This window comes from Phoca vitulina, unplaced genomic scaffold, assembly GCF_004348235.1.
Source record: "Phoca vitulina isolate PV1807 unplaced genomic scaffold, GSC_HSeal_1.0 scaffold21, whole genome shotgun sequence".
Taxonomy (NCBI): Eukaryota; Metazoa; Chordata; class Mammalia; order Carnivora; family Phocidae; genus Phoca; species Phoca vitulina.
This window is the reverse complement of record NW_022589724.1, coordinates 906214-927675: the sequence shown is the minus strand read 5'-3', so window position 1 is coordinate 927675 and position 21462 is coordinate 906214. Positions and strand designations below refer to the sequence as shown.

Below are 21462 nucleotides of genomic sequence, written 5' to 3'. Positions count from 1 at the left end.
CGGCTGCTGGTCCACCACGCACACTGGAGTCCCCGCCTCAACTTCAGACCCTCCCTGGGGCTCGCAGTATTTCCCGGCGGCCCTTTCGAAGACTTCCGGGGCGAGGCGACGTCTCCAGTGTTCCTTCCTCCGTGAACTGCAGGCCGGGGACCGGTGGAGGTTCTTGGGACGGGGAGCAGTGACGATTGCTAGGCGGAGACGGCTCGATGAAGAAAGATCTAAGAAAGGACCAGGACTGGCTGGTGCGTGCTCATCTTACTCCCACTTCCGGGCCTTTGCCTCGTCGGGAAAGCTGGGCGGAGCGATTGGCCCGGCCGGGCGCGCGGGGGGCGGCGCCGCGCTTGTGGCCCCTGGTACTGAAAGACCGGCCTGAGCGTGAGCCTCCTGCCATGGGGTTACTCTCGGGGCGTCATCCTACCCTTCACCCTTCTCAGTTGTTGTTTGGGAAGGAACAGGTGATTGCTTTAGTAATGTTTTCAGTATTGGGTCCCCGTTTACATGGATATGAACATCCCCTGCCCTGACGTCTCTGATGAGCACCACACCTGCTTATCTGACTGCCTTGTCCGTGGTCACTGAAATTCCACACGTGTAACTGGGACTCTTGTTTCACTTTCCTGTCCTAACCTATTCCTCTGTCGGTCATACCCATTTCAGTGAATGACACCATCCATCTGATTGCTTCATCCAAAAGTGTAGGTAGGAGTCATTCTTGGGTCCTCCTTTTCCTTAAGTCTGTCTGTAAATCTTGCCAGCTCTACTTTCAAGATAAATCCAGAATCAGACCACGTTACACCTTTGTTTACAACACTCCAGTTACTTTGCATTGCAAACTCCATACCTTGACCTACAGGGTTGTGCTCTCTCATCACTGTCCTGCATCCATTCTTTCTTCCTGTTTCTCTAAAAGGCAAGCTTCTTCCCACTTTAGGAATTTGTACTATTTCCTTTGCCTCTGTTCCTAAATCTGCATGGATGGCTTCTTGTCATTTAGGTCTCAGCTCAAACATCAAGTCCTTAGTGAAGCCTTTCCTGGCTACCCAGTGGCTGTTTATTTCATTCAACAAATACTGTACTTATTGACATTTAGCATCTCCTATATGCCAGGCAGTACTAAGGATGCAGAGGTGAACAAAGGAAAACTCTTGCTTTTTTGGTGCCGGTGATACATTCAGGAATGAACAGACCTAGTGCAATCAGAAGAGTGATCAAAGGGACAGTAGTAGAAGAGAGGAGAGGTGGTGGTGGGAGGGGCTGTGGAAAGACTTTGGACTTCATCAGAGTATGTTGAGAAGTCTTTGGACTCTTTGGGGAGGAAGGCAGTTAGGCTATTGCAATAATTCAGTCAAGAAATGATGGTGGCTTGGGGCGCCTGGGTGGCTCAGTTGGTTGAGCGTCTGTTCGGGGTCCTGGGATCGGGCCCTGCTTCTTGGGCTCCCTGCTTGGGGGAGAGCCTGCTTCTCCCTCTCTCTCTGACCCTCCTCCCCTCTTGTGCGTGGGCTCTCTCTCTCTCTGTCTCCAAAAAAAAAAAGAAAAGAAAAGAAAAGAAATGATGGGCTTCAATGGGGTTGGTAATATGTCCATTTTGACAAGAGTTGGCCATACTAATGATTTTTATATTTTAAATTTCTTCTGTTTATTAAAATGGGGCTTTCTTAGTTGTTATGTCATCTAAGGAATGGAATTTTCACAGCTCTAAAATTAAAGGGCAAAAAAGAACAAAGTGTTTATAACTGAAGGTACTACCACGCAGCTTGGTTGATTTTGGTTGTACCTGGTGCTTTTCTGGTATCATTTACCTTAAATGTTTTCAGGGCTAACCCCAATTGAGGTTTCTGCTCAAATGCTACCGCCTCAGAAAGACTTTACCTACTCTCTGTTTTTAAGAGCCCCTCCATCACTCCTGACTCCCTACCCTGCTTTTTGTCTTCGTGGTCCTTTTTCCTATCTGACTTTTTAAATTTAATCAATATATTCATTTATTTACTTTCTTTCTCTCCCACTGGAATATAAACTCCAAGAGGGAGTTTTTCTGTTTCTTTCACTGCTTTATGATGGCTTGGGCTGCTGGGCCCATGCTCATTTGCCTGATTGATTTGTTTCAAATTTATTTCAAGTAGCAAAGACTGACATTGTTGTTTCTCCCTTGTTTCCTAGGAGATAGATAACTGAAAGGAACCTTACTGCAACCAAACCAGATGCCTTCTTTCACTTCACCAGACCAAGGAGATGACCTGGAGGCCTGTGTTTTAAGATTTTCAGACCTAGATTTAAAAGACACAAGGCTTATCAATCCCAGTAGCGGTCTCAAAGCAGAGTTAGATGTCAGTACAAAGAAGAAATACTCATTTGCCAAGAAAAAGGTAAAATTGCTGTATTGCCGTTGATGTTTCGGGGTCATGTATGTATAGTTAACTCAGATACCATCTATTAGTAGCTCATCGATCATCAGGGTTTTCCTCCAGGGAGTAGAGGGTTAGTGAGACAGGAGGCTGCTGCCCTGTTCAAGGTAAGTTCTAGTCAGGGTCATGATCCAATGATCTTAAGTCAGTGCCTGGCAAAGAAGAATCATGGGCAAGGTGTAGCTATGCAACACTTATGTTTGAGTACTTGAGGACAGATCCTAGACAGATGGGCTGGATTCCTTTTCCCGTCTAGGGTTAGAATCACAGGAACCCAGGAGACCTTGTCATAAGGAGAACAGACAGGCAGAAGGGTAGTTGCCATGTAAGACTCCTGATCTGATCTAGTTGGCTGGGTTCTGTTGGTTAGGAGAAGGATAGAACAGCCCAGAATGGTTGTGCAAGCTTACTGAGGACAGTTGGGATTGGATTATAATGGGAGGTCATATTGATATGCTGCTCTTCTATGCCATTTATCCTTTTTTCAGAGATCATTGACTCAAACCTCGTCCTCTTGAAGCTCATAGGAAGGAAAATGACCCGAGGACATGCAATTGAGACTTAGTTTTCTTACTTCCAGTCTGCTGTCCTTCTGCAGTTAGCTTTTGTTGGCTTCATGTCAATGAAGAATAGATGTCTCTGCTTATAACTTCTTATCCACCACCCCTCTGCTCTCATCTCAGACTGGTGTCCTTGAAAATGAAATCCAAAGGGTACAGAAAGGTTTTATTATCTTGCAATAATTTCAGACTTAGAGAAAAGTTGCCAGAATTGTATAGAGGACCCTCATATCCCCTTTGTACACAGGCTCCATTCATATTTCATCAGGTGTCCCAGATGGCTCTTATAGATCCACTCTAGGGTCACATGTTACATTGAGTTGTCACGTCTTATATCTTCTTCAGTCTGGAGCACTTTCTCATTTTTTCTCCTTTGAAATCATGACCATGACATATTTGAAGATTACATGAGTTATTTTGTAGAATATCCCTTTGCTTGACTTTCACTCATGTTTCCTTACAATTAGATTCAGATTAGTGCTTTTATTAACAAGAGAATCCCACAAGAGATGCTGTGTTCACGTGGCTGCAATCTATCAGGTGGTTCATAGTAGCAATTTGTCCCATTACTGGCAATGTTAACTTTGGTTACTTGATTAAGGGAGTGTATGTCAGATTTTTCTGCTATAAAATTATTTTTTTTCCCTTTTAATTACTCAGTATTTGGGGGGGGAATGCTTTGAGACTGTGTAATTATCTTATTCCTCATCCAACTTTCATCTACTAGTTTTAGATTCTTTGATGTTTCTTTGCTTAGTTGATTGTTACTGTGATGGTTGCTAAAGGGTGATTTTCTTGATTTTCTAATTGCTGTGTTCCTTCTAGATTTAGTGTTTGGCATTCTGCTCTAAGGAAGAACTTTCTCTTCTCCCAATTTATTTCTGTCTGTGTGGACTCAGGTTATATTTTATTTGTTGAGTTATAGTCCATTATGTTGTTATTTGTTTTGATCCTCAGATCATCTCAGATTTGGCTGGGAGCCCTTTCAAGCTAGTATCTATATTCTTTTGACTTGCTCCCATCATTCTTTGAGCATTTCCTCACTTTCTGACTCAACAAGGTATTCCAGGCTTATCTTGTATTTTTCCTGACCCATCCTTGGAATCAGACATTTCTTCAAGGAGCTCTGGTTCCTTCTAGCGGAGGACTGTCAAAAACCAAAACCTGGAGGCGCGGCAAGCTCATTGCTACTAAGTAGTGTTGCCTCTCCCAGGACCTCTGGCATAGGGAAATACATAGATGAATACACAAATGTCTATATGTACCGTACATATACTTCTATATTTACTACTATCTCAATATTAACCACACCATGAGCACATAATCAGTACTTTCAGTTCCATTCCAGCCTCACAAGAGTTTTTCCTAACTCTCCCTTTCCCATATTTATAACTTCCCTATTTGATGGGATTTGGCCTAGTCCTATTGGTCCCAAATATTTTCTTATTTGCTTATTCTCCTGTATGTAATCAATGTACCCACCCTGCCAAGCTGCCTCCCTACCAGGGCCTGCCTTCCCCTTGTATGCCTCACCCACCTCTGAGCTGCCATCCTGGCCCTGGTCTGTCTTCCCTTGAACAGACTCCACGTGGGCCCTAAATGCTGCTGGGCCCTCAATGCCTTGTTCACGAGGCCTTAAAAGACCAGATAAGATTTGAAAATCAAAGTTTACCATGAAGAAGCACTTACGTTGACATACATGCTATTTCTCTCTTTTTTATTTTTTTCCTATTTGGAAGGATTAACTTCAAGAAAGTCTAAAAAATGCTCTCCAGTGTAATTTCCTGCTGCTTCAGTCTGAGACAGTCCAGATACAGTTGTGTGCTAGAGGATGGTCCCACAGTGGTGCTTCATATCTGTTACCAGTGTTTAGAGTGCCTATGTTTGGATGCTTTACAGTAGTCTCCAGATGCATTAAAAAAGTTAAAACACACACACACACACAGAGGTATATATAAATACCTCCCTTCCCATTAGACCAGAAAGGAACAATTATTGAGATGCTGATAATCATAGATCCCATTCAGCCTCTATTTGTACATCAAATATACCACAAAGTTGAAAAACATGACCAACTGGGAAACAAATTTGTGATAACTATGATCAACAAAAGGTCACTAAAACCACTTACAAATCAGGAAGAAAATAAATGCCACAATAGAGAAATAGGCAACAGATACAAGAACAAGGAATTGATATGAAAAAATATTCAGCCTTACAATCAAAGACATGCAGATAAAAACAATATATCTCTTTTGCCATGTATTCAGGTCAACACTAAAAATATTGACAATAAAAATTAAATGCTGATAAAACTTGATGCTGTGGATAAAATGTCACCTTGTTGGTGAGCATATAAACGGGTACGATTTTTCTGGAAGTCACTGTTTATCACAATTTTAAGTTTCATGTTTCTTTGCCCCAAATATTTTATTCTAGATGTTTATTTAAATTAAATGGTTAAAGAGGTATAGAAAGATGTATGCATGGAATGCTCATTCAACATTGCTTATAATTGCAAATATTGGAAACACAAAAATGGCCACTAGTTAGGAATTGGTTAAGAGAATTATGGTACATCCATAGTTTTCTGTTTAATTTTTTTAAACAATGAGTATAAATCATTTTTATAAAAACAATAAAATTGTTTTCCAAGAAACAAGTCAAAACATCTTGCTATATTTCTTTCCAGTCTTTTTCAGTGCACTTTTTAATGTAGCTGATATTATGTTGTATAAACAAATTTGATCCATTTTTTCATTTAACATATCATACATATTTTCCCACATAATTTAAAACTAACTCCTCAATATTCCATAGTAAGTATACTCCATAATTTCCTTGACCATTTCCTTTTTAGAAATGATTGATAGTGTTGTTTGTAATGTCTTACTAATAGTTGTCTGAAATTCAAGCCCTTTCCTTAAGACCACTCCCTAACAAATTTTAGATTGAGGTATAAAGTTTATGAAGAAAACTCTTACTCTCAAGAAGTTCTTCTATAGAAAAATAGGACATAAAACTAGAAACCCATGTGGAAAGATAATATAAGGGATTCACTGAGACTTCTGCCAGCTTTAAAATTAAGGTTAACGGTGGCATATTTGAAATGTAATTGCAGGCATTTGCCCTTTTCGTCAAAACCAAAGAAGTTCCAGCACGTCCTTTTGAATGTAAAGAAAAATGGTGGAAATGCTGTCAACAGCTCTTCAGAGACCGGATCAGCATCCACAGACATGTGGCAACACAACATGCTGATGAGATTTGCCACCAGACTGCTTCTCTGTTAAAGCAGCTGGCTGTGACACCGAACACCTCTAAGGGCCTTAGGTCTGAAGACAGCAGGAACCCTCTAAAAGAGTACTTTACCTGTAATCGTGAAGTGTCTGCTTGGCTCCCTGATATAAGCTGCTTTAGCCCTGATGAGCTGATAAGGTAAGAATTTCATTCTGTACTTTGATTTAATTTTAAAAGTCTTTCCAGTCACAGTGAGACACCACTACCTAGCCACGAAAATGGCAAGATCTTTAAGGCACAGAATTTCTCTGTGGGCCTAAGTGAGGCCAGTAACCACATGCTGCGTATCCCAGAAGCAGTAGCACGTACCCACGCAGCTGCAGCGTCCACTACATTCCGTGGAAGGCTACACCTAATCTTCTCTAGGGAGAGGTAATGAACAGAACATTGTATTATTTTTCAGAGAGAAAATGGAAGGCTCAAAAATGTTAATGATCCCTCTACCCTGAATAACAGAGCTTAAAAAACGGTTTTTGTTACCAAATGTTCTCTGAGTTGAGTACGTTTTAGAAAGGATGTTAACTTTTAGAACTGGGGCATAGGATTAGAAGTTTAGATCCTGTCTTTGAAAAACTCACCAAATTATAAATTCAAGAGGACAAATTTCTGGTTTTAAGCAATTTCTGAACGATTTGGTGAATAGAAAATGTCCAAATTTAATATACTTTTGTCATTAGTATTCAGTTTCCCCTGCCTTTGAAAAACTCACCAGGTTATATATATTGTTATATATTCCCGTTGTTTACCAAGAAGAGGAGCAAGTTGGAGAACTGAACTTGGATTCAGAATTGAGCTAGTCACTAAAACTCTTGGTACCTTTATTTCCTCACCTCTAAAGTAGGAATAATGGTGCCTGCCCTGCTTACCGCACAGTGTTACTAGATGAATTATATAAAATGAGGATGGTAAGAGCATTGCTGAACTACATGATGCTGCACAAACATGGCCTCTTTGTCTCTGTATGGCCCTGTGCCTTAAGGAATTTGCTTTCTAGTGAGAGAAACAAAGGATACATGAAACAATTAGCAGATGATATGAGGCAGGCTACCTAATGATCAGTTAAATTGTGTGGTGCAGATCATAATTTGTTACAGCAGTTTAGAGAAAGGAAAATAGGTTCTAAAATAGACACGGTTTCAGAGGAGAGTCTTCCCTGCAATACGATGAGGGTATTGATGAGAGTGTCAGATTCCAGAGTTGGATGGGACCTTAATTATCATCTACCAGAGCGTTCTCTAAAATAAGTTCTATGCAACACCAGTTCTGAAGGATGCTAACAGGTATTGAAAAGAGCTGCTAAAGACAAGTAAGGTTGGGAAGGACTGGCTTAAAATGTCCTTTATTGGAGGACTTTTCAGAGCCTTCAATAGATAAGGGGCTTTCACTGAGATTCTTAAAGAGGGAGATTATGTCTGCAGGGTTTCTCCAACATGTAATTTCATAGAGTAGCTTCAAAGCAAAAGTGGGAAATGCAGTTTATTTCACTTCTCTGGTCATACAGATGAGGAAATCAGTCTCAGAGATAATAAGAGACCCGCCCAGGTCCCAGGACTAGTTAGTATAAGACAGCACAGTGCAGCAGAAAGAGTATGGATTCTAGTGTCAGAAGACTGTTGTCCAAGTCTTGACTGTCACTCTGTAGCTGACTCACCTGGGAGGAATTGGCCTTGGTTTACTCAGCTATAAAGTGGGGATAATAATAATCCTCCTCATGGTTAAGAGGATTACATGAAAAAAATGGAAGTGAAACCTTCTTATATGATGATGAAATGAGGAAATCAGAGTAAACTCACCTTTTATAAAGTAAGTTGGGTGCAGATAATGTCTTCTTCAGAGCAAATACTGACAGGAGTTGCTTCTTCTTTCAGAACAAAGTTGGGCTCCATCTCGGCCTTCCCTCTGACATCGCCTGGGTGTACTTTGTGAACTGTGGGTTCTTTATGCCAGTGACTCAGATGCTTTTCCCTGTGGTTTTCTTCTTCTAGCAGCCAGGGCAGTGATGGAGGAGAGGTGCTACTTTATTACTGCTACCGTGACCTGGAGGACCCCCACTGGGTGTGTGCCTGGCAGACAGCTCTGTGTCAACACCTGTCCCTCACGGGCAAGGTAACACCTCTCACACCCCATCCTTCATGGGACTCCTCTTGTCTCCAGTTTGGATTACAGAGGATGTGCTGGAGACAAAAAGGATTCACTGTTAGGTTCTTAGAAGTCCGCGAAATCCTGCAAGGCTTTTAAGTAGACTACCAAACAGTTATTAGCATTGCCTTTTATGACAGTATTTAATGGACTAAGAGTCAGCAAACTTTCTTACAGAGCAAAATAGTGAGTATTTTAGGCTTTGCACAAAAACTACTCACTCCTGCTTCTATTAAACCCTAAAATTGTGTGTGGAATTGTGAAGAAATTATAACAAGATACAGTTGGGTTAATTATGCAGTATTTCTTATCAATTGTCTAGCCGTTGTATATTGTTTAAAAACAAAAAGTGTACAACTTTATGATCTTGACTGCTAGATAAGCTGTTCTTTGGTAGAAAATTCCTGTAGTCTGTACTCAAGAAGTGTCTAAAATCAATTTTGTTGATTCTTTTAAGACTTTATTTAGAGAGAGAGTGTGAGTGCAGGGAGGGGCAAAAGGAAAGGGAGAGAGAACCCCAAGTAGACTCCACACTGAGCACGGAGCCTGACGTGGGGCCCGATCTCATAACCCCGGGGTCATGACCTGAGCTGAAACCAAGAGTTGGACACTTAATGGACTAAGCCACCCAGGCACCCCTGATTTTGTTGATTTTTAAGTCCATCTAATAAATTATATGTTTCCTAAACAAACAAAACCTACTCAGCCTTGCCATTGTAACATGAAAACTACCATAAACAATAGGTGTAAGAATGGGTATGGCTGTGTCCCGATTAAACTGTATGCAGAAGCAGATACAATCCCTGGCATTAGGAAATGTTCTTGATATGTTAGCTGGAAAAAAATTCACAGAACTATACATACAGTATGATTCGAAGTTGCTTCTTAATTTTCCTAGAACATGCCAGGGTCTTTTACCAGTTTGTGCTATTGACATTTGCTGTTCCTTCTTTCTAGAATGCTTTCCCCCTAGATCTTTGCTTGGCCCGTTCCTCACTTCAGATGTCTGCCTGCATACATGTTATCTCCTCAGAACTCTGATCCAAAGTGGTCCTCTCTCTAAATCTTATCACCTCCTTCTGCTCGGAGAATATCAAAGAATTTGTTACCATCTGAAAGTATAATATTTGTTTAATTTGTTACAATCTGTCTCCCTAATAAAAGCTTGGTGAGGACAGGAACTTTGTCTTAATTAATTGATGTATTCTTAGTGCTAGAACAGGGCTTGGCACATAGCAGACAATAACTGTTCAGGGAGTGTTGAATAAAGCACTGAATATATTTTGTTCGTAACAAAATCACAAGTGTTTGTGTGTAAAGATGGAAGGTAGTAGGTAGCAAAATGTTAATCATGATTATGTCTGCATGGTAAGATTGTGGATGGTTTTTGTTATTTTCCTAAAACATTCTTTTTTTCTTTTTTTTTAAAGGGAGGTGGGGCACCTGGGTGGCTCAGTCGGTTAAGTGTCTGACTCTTGATTTTGGCTCAGGTTGTGATCTCAGGGTTGTGAGATCGAGCCCAGTGATGGGCTCTGTGCTGAGTGTGGAACCTGCTTAAGATTCTCTCTCTCCCTCTCCTTCTCCCTCTCCCCTCCCTTGTGCATGAGCTCACTTGCGTGCTCTCTTTCTCTCTCTAAAATGGGCAGGGGCAGGGGAGAGGGAGAGAGGAGGGCTCCATCTCACAACCCTGAGATCATGACCTGAGCAGAAATCAAGAGTTGGATACTTAACTAACTGAGCCACCCAGGTGCCCCTTTTCTAAAACATTCTTGATGATTACATACACACACACACATATATAGACATAGATTTATATATGCATATGTATACATATCTGCATATAAACATATATATGTAAAAACAGAGAGAGAGATGATATAGTTTTGTAAACTTAAAAGGAAATGAACTAGGTTCATTCTGAGGTCCCCTTGGGGTATGACACTGTACTGTCTTAAGCCTATTCTTTTCCACAGATGTTTTAAGTCCCCGAGGCAGTCGTTTGATCAGTGATGTTTTCCACACCCATGTTTCCTAAAAGATGGTGCCAAAAGCTTCCTTTACCTCATTCAGTTCATTATCACGTCCTGCCCTTTCTACCTCTACAATATCCCTTGCCTCATTCACTCCCCGTCCCCTTCCACCACCTGAGACCACTCTCTCGTCCACTTCAGTAGCTTTTAAACCATCTTGTTCTGTCCTTGTCTGCCATTTAACCCATTCTCTACCCAGCAGCCAGAATCTTCTTAAGAGGTAGATTAAACACTGCTGCTCAGAATCTCTCAGTGGCTGTCAGTGCCTTTAGGGTAAAATCTAAATCTTCAACATACCCTTAGGTTCCTGCATGATTTGGCCCCTTCCTACCTTTTCTGTCTATCTGATGTCATTCTTCACTCACCATACTCCAGCAACATGGTCTTTCAGTTTTTTGGAGCCCACAAAGGTTTGGTTTTTTTTGTTTTTTGTTTTTTTTGTATCTTTTGGCTTTTTTCCAGGCAAATTCTCTTCAAGGAACTCTCACATACCCACTCAGTTTCGCTTGTAAAATTTCTACTCAATCTTCCGTTCTCAGTTTCAATGATACTTCCTCAAAGAGAACTTTCTTGACCTTCAGTTTAAGTTCACTTTTCCCAGTACGCTCTTGCATAGCATCTTGTGGTTATTTTTCATAACTCTTGTCACTTTGTAACTTTTATCTTAATATCTGTGACCTTCCCTAGTCTGTAAGCTCTAAGAGGGCAAGAACTCTTTTTTTTATTTTTATTTTTTTAACTGCTAGATCCTTAACTCCTAACACAGTTCCTGGCGCATAGTAAAAAAAAAGTAGTAAACATTTGTGGAATGAATACCCTTTTAAAAAACTTTTTAAAGTAGGCTCCATGTTCAGCGTGGAGCCCGATATGGGGCTCCAACTCACAGCCATGAGATCAAGACCTGAGCCAAAATCAAGAGTCCGACACTTAACTGACTGAGCCACCCAGGTGCCCCTGGAATGAATTACATTTATTGTCACCTCTATTTAGAGAACACCGTGAAAGATGGATGTTCTCACAGTGAACCTGAATGTACAAAATATGAAATCAATCTCTTTCCTTGTTTGGGGGCCAGATTTTATTCTTAGCCCAGCCTGAGGTGAGTTAGCAATGAGGGTCCCCACCCACAAGGTGGCAGCACCTGCCTGAATCTTAGTCTAAATCCTTTGGCTTCAGTGATACATGGCCAGTTTACTGAGGTAGTTTTCTGGTGGGAGATTTGGCAGAATATTGGCATTTAGGTAGAGAAAGAAGAGAACTTGAAAATTCTAGAAAGAAGCTTCTGATTCCTATTGCTACACGTTCCTTTTTGCCTCAGGAAACCTGAGGGGACACATTGAAGCCTTCGGAAGGGAAAAATTACATGATTTGGAATGAGTAATATCTGGCTTTGAATCCCAGACTACTACCTACCATCTCTGTGCCCTTGGGCAGGTTACTTGATTTCTCTGAGCTTCTGTTTCCTTTTCTGTCAAATGGAGATTATGATATCTACCTTTTAGGATTATAATATAAAGCTCCTCTATCATAGTAGGTGCTCAATAAATGCTAACTATCGCTCTCCATCCCTGAGGTATAAGCCCTTCCTCACCAGGGAGCCACTTTGATGGTTTGTCTTGAACAATCTTAGGGATTGAAAGTCTAGTAGTGTATGAGCTTAGAGATTGCTCTGCCCCAGCGATATAGGGATTAGGTGTGCTTGTCCTTTATTTGGGTTTTGAGATTAAAATAACATAGGAAAGAATCTACTAGCCTACCCTGAAGACAGTTACGTAGAAGTATGTACTTTAACTGCCACGGTCAAAAACAGTTTTAGAGTAGATTTCCTGACACTTTGGTTCACCTCTATTTTTCTGTGTAGACCCTTGAAAAAATAGAAGTTGGTTGGTAGGGTAGTAGTCTGTACAGCAGAGATGGCATATTCTTTCTACTTTCCTCTCCCATGCCCAGAACAGGCTTTATCAGGTTGCAGTACTTTCTCAAGGAGCCTAAATGTGATCCAGAATCCTCGTCATGGAACTCTGGCTAGCCACTGCTACTGAGTTGGCATTGGCTTATGAAATGAATCCCATTTGTATCTGTGCCCTAAAGGATCAACTGAGCAACAAATAAAGTATCTTCTCTGGGCCCTGAAAAAGGACAGCCTTTTACATTTTCCAAATTCTAATGCGTTGGTAGATGTGGTTGTTATATGAGTGGTAGTAACAATACAGGACCTCTCTTTCCATAGAGTACCATGATACTAGAGTGTTGTCCTTTCTCTCTAGCACTTTGCTCTAGAGAGCTCAGCTCCTTCTAAAGGTGATCCATCTGTAAACTCATCCACAGGGTTTTGTAGTACTAAGACAACTAACTTTGCAGGGCCCCTGAGCATTGCCTCTTAAGGCAGGGGCCTCAACCCAGGTTCTAAAGTCCCCTAGCCACTGAAGCATTTCAAAGAGACTACAGCGTTTGATACACCAGGAAGTCTCTAAAATGGATATACGTTCATTTGTTCAACAAATATGAATCGAGTATCTACCTGGCAGGCACTGTTCTAAGCACTGGTGATGCAGCAGTGAACAACAGAGACACATACCGCTATGGAACTTGCATTCCAGTGGGTGGGTTTGCAGTCGTGTGCTTCCCCCCAAACTTACTTCAGAGAAGTAAGTTAATTTTCTCAGGGCCACACAGCAAGTAAGTGGCAAAGCTGAGTCTTGATCCTAGATCTGCTGACCTGGATTTAGGTTAAGCTCGAAATTTATTTCTTTGGTCATTGGACAGCAAATGGGGCTTTCCAGAAGTTTCATTCATTCCATTCTCTGGTCCAGTGCACATCTGTTGAGTACCTTGTCTGGACGGTGGGCAGTGCCATTTAGAAAGCTACAGGTATCTTCATGTGGTAACACTTTTATTGTGTCTCGGCTTTTTCCATTAAACTCATGGACACACACAAGCCTGTTCTACCCTGGGAAGATTTAAACTAAGCTAAGAACAGGCTGCATTTCCTTTCTCTCACCATCTTGTGTCCCAGGTTCGAATTGCTACAGAAGGAATCAATGGGACAGTTGGTGGAAGCAAACTGGCCACCAGACTCTATGTGGAAGTCATGCTTTCCTGCCCCTTGTTTAAGGATTATATGTGTAAGGATGATTTTAAGGTAAGAGAAATTGAAAATAAAATGGATTTAGAGCCATTTGCTTCTGCCTCAGTGCCTCTTCCTGCTCTAGGCCCTGAAGAGGAGAGCAGTGTGGAGAAAGAAGCAGTGCCACATAAACACCCCTTCCCCAGTAGGCTGCGAGGCAGTGCGGTCACAGGAGCGTGCGCATTCCAGTCCTTTACCAAGTTGCCATGTGGTCTTGGGCAAGTTAATGCCCTCTTGGATTTCAGTCTCCCTTCTTGTAGAATAAGGACATAACAGTTCGCACAATCTAGCTCTAAACTTAGATATGTTTGCTCACTTGAGGGACCACCTGGCTATTTCAGGGCATCACTTTGTTTTTAGTAAACCTGGAATTACAAGACCAGCACTTCATACCACATGGGGGATAAAGCTGTTGCTCTCACAGCTGAGCTCCTTTGTTTGAGTCATCTTGTGCTTTGGCATAGTAGGTGATAAAGGTGGGGAATACGTTACCTAGTGTTAGTGTTGGTGGTGGTAGGGAAAGAAAGGTCATTGCTCCAGAGCAAAAGCTAGGATGTAATTTTATAATGAAATCACTCAGTGGTGTTTCAGTTTTATAGTTAAATGCTTATAGTCATAGAAACACCTTTTCAATTTAACATTTCTGTACGTGGTAGGTATGCAATAAATATTTATTAGTGTTGAATTATCTGAAACACTTTAGGCCCTAACTCCCTTTTCCCATTAAAACATTAGTTCTTACTTTGAGGTTTCTTAAGACTTCAGCTATCATATTATTACAGAACAGATATAATTCTTGTATTTGGCACTTGTCTTATATCTGAAGATGGGAGAGTAAGACTGTGTTCTGTTTTGCTTCTTATTGGCTAGACCAGCAAAGGAGGGGCTTGCTGTTTTCCAGAATTGCGTGTTGGTGTATTTGAAGAAATTGTGCCCATGGGGATCAGTCCCAATAAGATCTCCTACAAGAAGCCTGGTATGCTTGCTTTTAGAAGAAAAATTTTGCTTTTCTGCAGAGGGACAAAACTTGATATAGAAACAAATGTGGAAGTCAGACACTCTGATCAACAATCCACTCTTTAAACTAGCTTTGGGGTATGGAATTTAAGAAACAAAGAAAAAAGAGACAAAAAAGATTCTTAGGTACAGAGAACAGACTGGTGGTTGCTGGAGGGAAGGTGGATGAAATAGATAGAGGGGATTAAGAGTACACTTGTCATGATAAGCACTGAGTAATATACAGAATTGTTGAATTATTATATTGTACACTTGGAGGTAATATAACATTGTATGTTAATTATACTTATAAAAAAAATAGCTCTGGGGTAGCTAGCCTGTCAGTTATTCAGTGCTTAAACTGGTCTTTTCTTTGGCTTTACGGTAATTGAAGACTCACCCCTTAGAATGTTCTGTCTTATTCTTCTTGATGATTTGGCAAGAAGTTGTTTTCTTCTTCCAAAGGTAGCAATCTGGGAAGAGTGTAATTATTACTTGTAAATAGTTCATAAACTGAATAACACACAGGCTTTTTGCTACAGGAGGTAAGTGGCTTTCAAATCCAGAGCAGTTTGTTTGCAAGTGTTCTAGAATGTTCTCTTCCCCTTCTTCCCCGTGGTTACCATAGATGGTTGAAAGACATTTGTTTGGTGTGTTTTATGTTTTTGTTTTGCTTTTTACTATGAAAATTTTCAAACGTTAAAAAAAGTACAGAAAATAATACAGTGAACTCACATGTACCTGTCATACAGCTTCAGCAATTACTCACTCATTGCCAACTTTCTTCTATACCCTGTCCCCTTCCCCCATCCTGGATTATTTTGAAGGGAATTCCAATGTCATGTCATTACATTCATAAATATTTTAGTAGAGACCTTTAAAAGATAAACATTAAAAAAAATAACTGTAAAACCATTATTACATCTAAATAAAACATCTTTAATAGTAATTCCTTTATTATCAAATATCTAGCCAGTACTTAAAATTGGCGAGACCAGCAAAGGAGGAACATGGTGTTTTCCAGAATTGGAAATGTGTTAGCGTATTTGAAGAAATCCATACCCATGGGGATCTCATAATTTTTTAAGTTTGTTTTCATTAGGGTTCAAGTAAGGTCCACTCATTGTGATGGATCCCTGTGTCTATTTAAGTCTCTTTTAACCTATATCTTTGCCTCCCTTTTTTTCCCCTCCTTTCAGTTTATTTTTTGAAGGAACTAGATCATTTTGTCTATAGAGTTTCCCACAGTCTGGCTAAAGCTGATTGCATCTCCTCTGTCCTCTGTATTTCCTGTAGATTGGTAGTTAGATTTAGAGCAGTGCTAATAGAAATATAACATGAGGCACATATGTAATTTTATGTTTTTTAGTAGTCACATTTTAAAAGTAAAAGGAAACAAGTGAAATTCATTTTAATAATATGCTTCAATGCAATGTAGCCAAAATACTTCCATGTGTAATCAATGTAAAAAATTACTAATGAGATAGTTTACCTTTTTTTTTTTGCGTACTAAGTACTTGAAATCCTGGATCTGTGTCACCCTTATTCTAGCACATCTCCGGCCACATTTCAAGAGCCTGATATCCCCGTGTGGCTAGTGGCTATTGTGTTAGATACCTCAGATCCAGAGACTTGCTTAGATTCAGATTTGACTTCCTTTTTTCTTTTTTTCCTTCTTTTCCCCCCCAAGACTGTCTGATAGGTAGTATTGTCCTCTTTCATTAGGAAGCACAAAAGTCTGGTTGTCTCTGTTCACTTTCCAGTATGTAGCTATTTAAACAAATGCTAGGGGTTAAGCCAGAGAGAAATGGGAGTAGGACACAAATATCCAGGAAAAGAGACTCATGCATGAGGAGAGAAGGGCCCAAAAGGGCTGTGTCTGCACAGTGTCCCTACCTCAGCAAGATGACTAAAGAGCTCTTTCTTGGTGGTATAGGCCATTGCTTGGGAGGTTAGGGGAGAGTGGGCTCCAGGCAATGCTGGGCTGCTGTCATTTGGGCCACGTTGTTTGAAGGCACCTCTTGTAAACATATCCCTGTGAGTCCCTGTCCAGTCAGGCCTTCGCAGGGCCAGGAGAGCAGCAGCGGGGAACAGGTTTGGTTCCCCATAGTGCTCTGTCAGTATAAGTGTTAGCAGATTTCCATGCTTCTCATCACAGTTTTGAACCTCCCTTTGCACCCCCTGTTTTGGTGACCATGTCATTAGGTGATAATAACAAATCAGTTCTGGCCTCATTACATTCGCCTTACAATTCTGGGTTGGGCAGGTAGGAATCCTGATTCCTTGACCATGCTCTGAGACCTCTAGCCCCACCTGGGTACTTGGCAGCTTCAGGTGGTTGTTGGGGTTCACCTCTGGGCAGAATGAGGTTCCTTTGGTGCCATCAGGCTCTACCACAAGTGGTGACTGCCATCCCCAGAGCTCCTGTCCATGAGGGGTGGCTACTCCCCACTGCTGAGTTCACAATCAACTGGGATGTCTGGACCTCCAAAGATACAGGAATATTTCTATTCTAGAGTTGAGAAGACCAGGGACCCCACCAGACTGAGGTGCTCTCCTTTTAGTCTCCCTGGATTTGACTTTTCTTCCTCTCCTTTCTCTCCTGCCTGCCTTAGCTTTTCTCTCCTTCTCTCCCTCTGCCCTGCTCTCTCATGTGTCACTCCTACCCTCGGCCCCTGCCACCCTTTCTCTTTCACTCATGCACACAGATTTAGACACATTCTTCTTACCCTTTGGTATTTATAAAGAACAGTCCAACTTTATTCCACAAATTTATACTCTAAGCTGCCTGTTGAGGTTCTTAGCCTTGAACTTGGGCTTGCCTTTATTATAGTCAAAAGCCTATGGTCGAGCACATACATGCCTAGGCTCTTCCACGTACACTGAAAATAGAACACTGGCTGTATAATGGACCAGCAAACCCACATGGCAATTTAGATCCCAACTGCCTGGCTTTTATCACTGGGTTAGACCAAGTATGAGGATGGAAAATTCTTTGACTAATCATTTCTAAACCTCCAGGTCTCTGTAGTGCTTATCTTTGGAGGAAGGAAAGTGAGGATATCTGGACTCACTAAATAATTTCATCATGGTCATCAGGTAGTGTTATTTTCAGACATTGCAATTATGAATAAAGTTTTGGGTGGAAGGAAACAGAGCAACATCTAAGTCATCAGGCTGGGCTAGCTGTGATTGTTTTTTTGTTTGTTTGTTTTTGTCTTGCTTTTAAGTAAATTTTTGGTTTGGTTTTAGGAATCCATTTATCCCCAGGTGAATTTCATAAAGAAGTAGAAAAGTTTTTGTCTCAGGCAAATGAAGAACAAAGTGATACTATCCTACTGGACTGCAGAAACTTCTATGAAAGCAAAATAGTAAGTAAGGAGCAGAAGTGAGTTCAGTGAAATGGTAGGTCTCCCCCTTCCCACATCATGGCCTGTTTGCCAAGTGATGCGTGTGTGCGTACCTGTGGCCAAGTCACCTAGATCTCCCCCCACTGCTAACAGCTTCGGAGAAAACCCAAGCCTTTGAACTCAGGAGCTGGTGAGAAAGTCTAAGAAAAGAGGACTTAAAGACATCTTCGCACATAATGTACTTCTTGGCTCCCATGTGCCTACCTTTGACGTGTGTCGAGGATCCTATAAAGTTGGCTTTGGGCCTCCTCTCCAGTTCCCCTAAGGACTCTGGGAAGATGACCCAGAGCCCACCAGCCTTGTTTCTGAGTTCCAGATCTTGAAGTTGGAAGGTTAGAGTGCAGGATGAGAACAGCAGCTAGTGAGTGCTCCCTTGCCAAGGGGCTCTGAGCGGGGTTGACACATGCTTTGTTCTTACCAGGCATATTTTTCCGATAATTTTCCTTCTGCTTCTCCTATATCGTAGGGACGATTCCAGGGCTGCTTAGCCCCAGACATCAGGAAATTCAGTTACTTCCCTAGTTACATCGACAAAAATCTAGAACTTTTCAGAGAGAAGAAGGTGCTGATGTACTGCACTGGGGGCATCCGTTGTGAGCGGGGTTCAGCCTACCTCAAAGCCAAGGTGAGTTAACACCCTTGGGGGCACTGCGGGCTCTGGAGGTAAAGAAGGCTCCACCAACAGCATGTGTTGAGCTTTCCAGCCCTGACATCACCCCCCTCCCACCCCCGGCCCGCCAGGGATTTATTTTTCCCTTGAATTGTTCCAGCATAGAGTTTGTAAGTACAAAAGCTGAAGTTCTTAAATCTCAAGATGTGGGAAAGCACTTCACAGTCTTAGAGCCTCATCAAGTACAGAAGGGAAAGCTTAGTTAACCTCTCCCTTTTCCTAATCCATATGCTTGATCCTGAGAAGAACAAATTCACATTACATGTTCCAACAGGTGTTTTTCTATATTTAGGAGGCAGCAAAAATAGCTGGGCTTCCCAGGATCTAGTGAAGGCCCTGACTGCTCTCATCACCTGCCACTCGTCTGTGGAGCTTCTTACCAGTCTTTGCCTGTCTCCTTAAATTTCCTCATTTTTCCTCACATAGGGAGTGTGCAAGGAAGTGTTCCAGCTCAAGGGTGGCATCCACAAGTACCTGGAGGAGTTTCCCGATGGTTTCTACAAAGGGAAGTTGTTTGTTTTTGATGAGCGTTATGCCTTATCCTACAACAGTGATATAGTCTCAGGTAGGTCAGCACAGGCTGGACCCTAAACTCGTGATCAGGCACGTTCTATGAACCATTCTGGAAGGCAGGCCAGTACTGGTTATGTGAAGAAGAAAACAGGGGAAAGAAGTAACGTAGTAGGACCATTTCTCAGCAGAGTTGGAGATGCAGCAGTGGAAAAGACAGAACCCTGGACCAGGAACCAGGAGGCCTGTCCTGGGTCCCAGCCTCCCTATTTACTAGTGAGGCAAGTCTTTTACAGTGGGGATGATGTCACTTGCTCTGCCTCTGTACTGGGAGTTGAACTAATAGGCTGAAACAAGGGTCTTAACCAGGAGTTGTAGAATTGGCAGTTCTGTGTGAATTTGGATGGGAAAATAATTATATCTTTATTTTCACCACCCCACACTCTATGTCACACTTCCTTTGATTGTTAATGTAAGCAACAAATCAGTCATGTTAGATGCACCAGTGACTTTGTCATCAACAGAAACCAAAATATTTTCATATATTATAGTTGCTGCAGACTTCTCCAAATAGCGTTTCTGTTCATCATTGTTTCAAAGTAGTAGTTATTAGCCCTCCACCCCCGTCTTCTTACTTATTTAATGTATTAATAAATATCTTAACTATATCACAGATTTTTAAAAATGTGATTTCCTTTAAAATCCTATGTATTTTAAGAACCTCGAGGTCTACAGACACATGTGGTAGGTTAGGTACTTTGGAGTGGGGGCTGGGGCATTCCAGGAGGCAGGGGTGGCCACGGGAGGGTGTGCACAAGAGGCCTGTGCTTTGACTGCAGTTTGAAGTCCTCAAGTGTCAGATGAGGTCAGTAAAAGGGGGATGGAAATAATCTTTAAGAAAAGTGGCTCTTGCCCCTGGATGCCATAGTTTCAAACAGGAAGGGTCATAGGCAGACAACCCTAGTGGCTCTTGTAATTTTCTAGAACTCTTGTGATCAGGGACTAAGACTGAATCACCAGTGTGACAGTGAATAAGATTTGAGTATGATTGCCTTCTCCCCTTTCTTCTTGATCTTTCTATTAATTTTAATGGCCTTGTATTTGTGTCTCTTACTGAAAGCTACTCGAAATCTGTTTTGGAGCTAGATGGAGAATAAATTATAAATAAGTAGAAATAGTGGATTTGAGAAATGTTACTGAGGAAATGTTGGCAGGATTTGATGGGTACTTGGATGTGAGTGTGAAGGCGAGAGAGAAGGCCCAAAGGTAGCTTAGATAGTACTAATTAAGGGGACTTGAAGAATGATGTTGTTGTCAGTGCTAACAGGAAGTCAGCAGGGAAACATGGGCTGAGAAAATAGATAATGGGAATCTTTTAGGAATCGGGTGGTGAGGCGTCCATTAGCAACAGCAGAACTTCAGGCTTGGTGAGGAGGGGCATGGACTGCAGAAGCTGATTATAGATGTGGGGTCATTTGTATTCACATATGTTGTCTCCCATGAAAAAGGGAATGATCTAAAGGAAAAAGACCATTGAACTAAGGGGTAGTTGACCAGCTTTGGAATGAAGAAACAATACTGTTTTCTAAATAGGAAAAAGAAAAAAATGGGTCACTGAATGTTGGAATCAGGAAGACAATTCCCAGATGACCCCCCCCACACACACAAATAGTGGGGGTGAGGGAGCAATTTTTATTAGAGGACAGGAGACTTACTATCTAAAACCTTCCCATGCCCAACGGGGTATATTCGCTGCTGTGCCAAGAGTTATATTTAGGACCTGGAGAAGTGCCTGTCTACATGTGTACACATGTATGTATGTGTTTGGAACTGGGGCTTTTCTTTCTTCCCCAGAATGTTCATACTGTGGAGCCCCATGGGACCAGTACAAACTCTGCTCCACTCCCCAGTGCCGCCAGCTCATCTTGGCCTGCCCTGCTTGCCAACGACAAGGATTCACAGCCTGTTGTGTCACATGTCAAGACAAAGGGAGGAGGCTGGCTTTGAGTTGCACCCAGAGCAGCTTTAAAGAGGAATGTGAGTGCACAGCCCGACGGGCACGCGTCCCCAGCGAACTGCCGCAGCAGGTGTGGCTCCCCGTGAGCCCCAGGCCGAGGCCGGGTGTTGGTGAGGACGGGCCATGCTCACGTGAGCGGCAGCAGCAGGATTTCCCTCGGCCTTCACAAAGCTAGTTCACAGTGACCACACGCTGGAGAGTGTCAGAGCTGCAGCAGCAGAAACTTGAACTTGAATGCTGGCAAGCCAGCATCGTAAACTGGGTACGATATTGGCCACCTGAACTTCAGAGGGGCCAGGAAGAG

At 41.9% G+C, this 21462-nt stretch overlaps 1 protein-coding gene across 3 annotated transcripts; it reads left to right on the top strand.

Annotated features, from left to right (window-relative positions):
* The first annotated feature begins 131 nt into the window (after positions 1–131).
* On the top strand, positions 132–21449 carry TSTD2 (thiosulfate sulfurtransferase like domain containing 2). 3 transcript variants are annotated; one of them, XM_032418922.1, is made up of 10 exons: positions 132–242; positions 2158–2363; positions 6084–6397; positions 8248–8365; positions 13445–13570; positions 14426–14531; positions 17804–17922; positions 18428–18586; positions 19058–19196; positions 20996–21449. In XM_032418922.1, the coding sequence occupies exons 2-10, from the start codon at positions 2199–2201 to the stop codon at positions 21331–21333; spliced, it is 1584 nt and encodes a 527-aa protein (XP_032274813.1). In that variant the 5' UTR covers positions 132–242; positions 2158–2198; the 3' UTR covers positions 21334–21449. The 3 variants fall into 3 exon arrangements, with proteins under 3 accessions (XP_032274813.1, XP_032274812.1, XP_032274814.1); XM_032418921.1 differs by having other exon boundaries at positions 8245–8365; XM_032418923.1 differs by lacking the exon at positions 13445–13570 and having other exon boundaries at positions 8245–8365.
* The last annotated feature ends 13 nt before the right edge of the window (positions 21450–21462 follow it).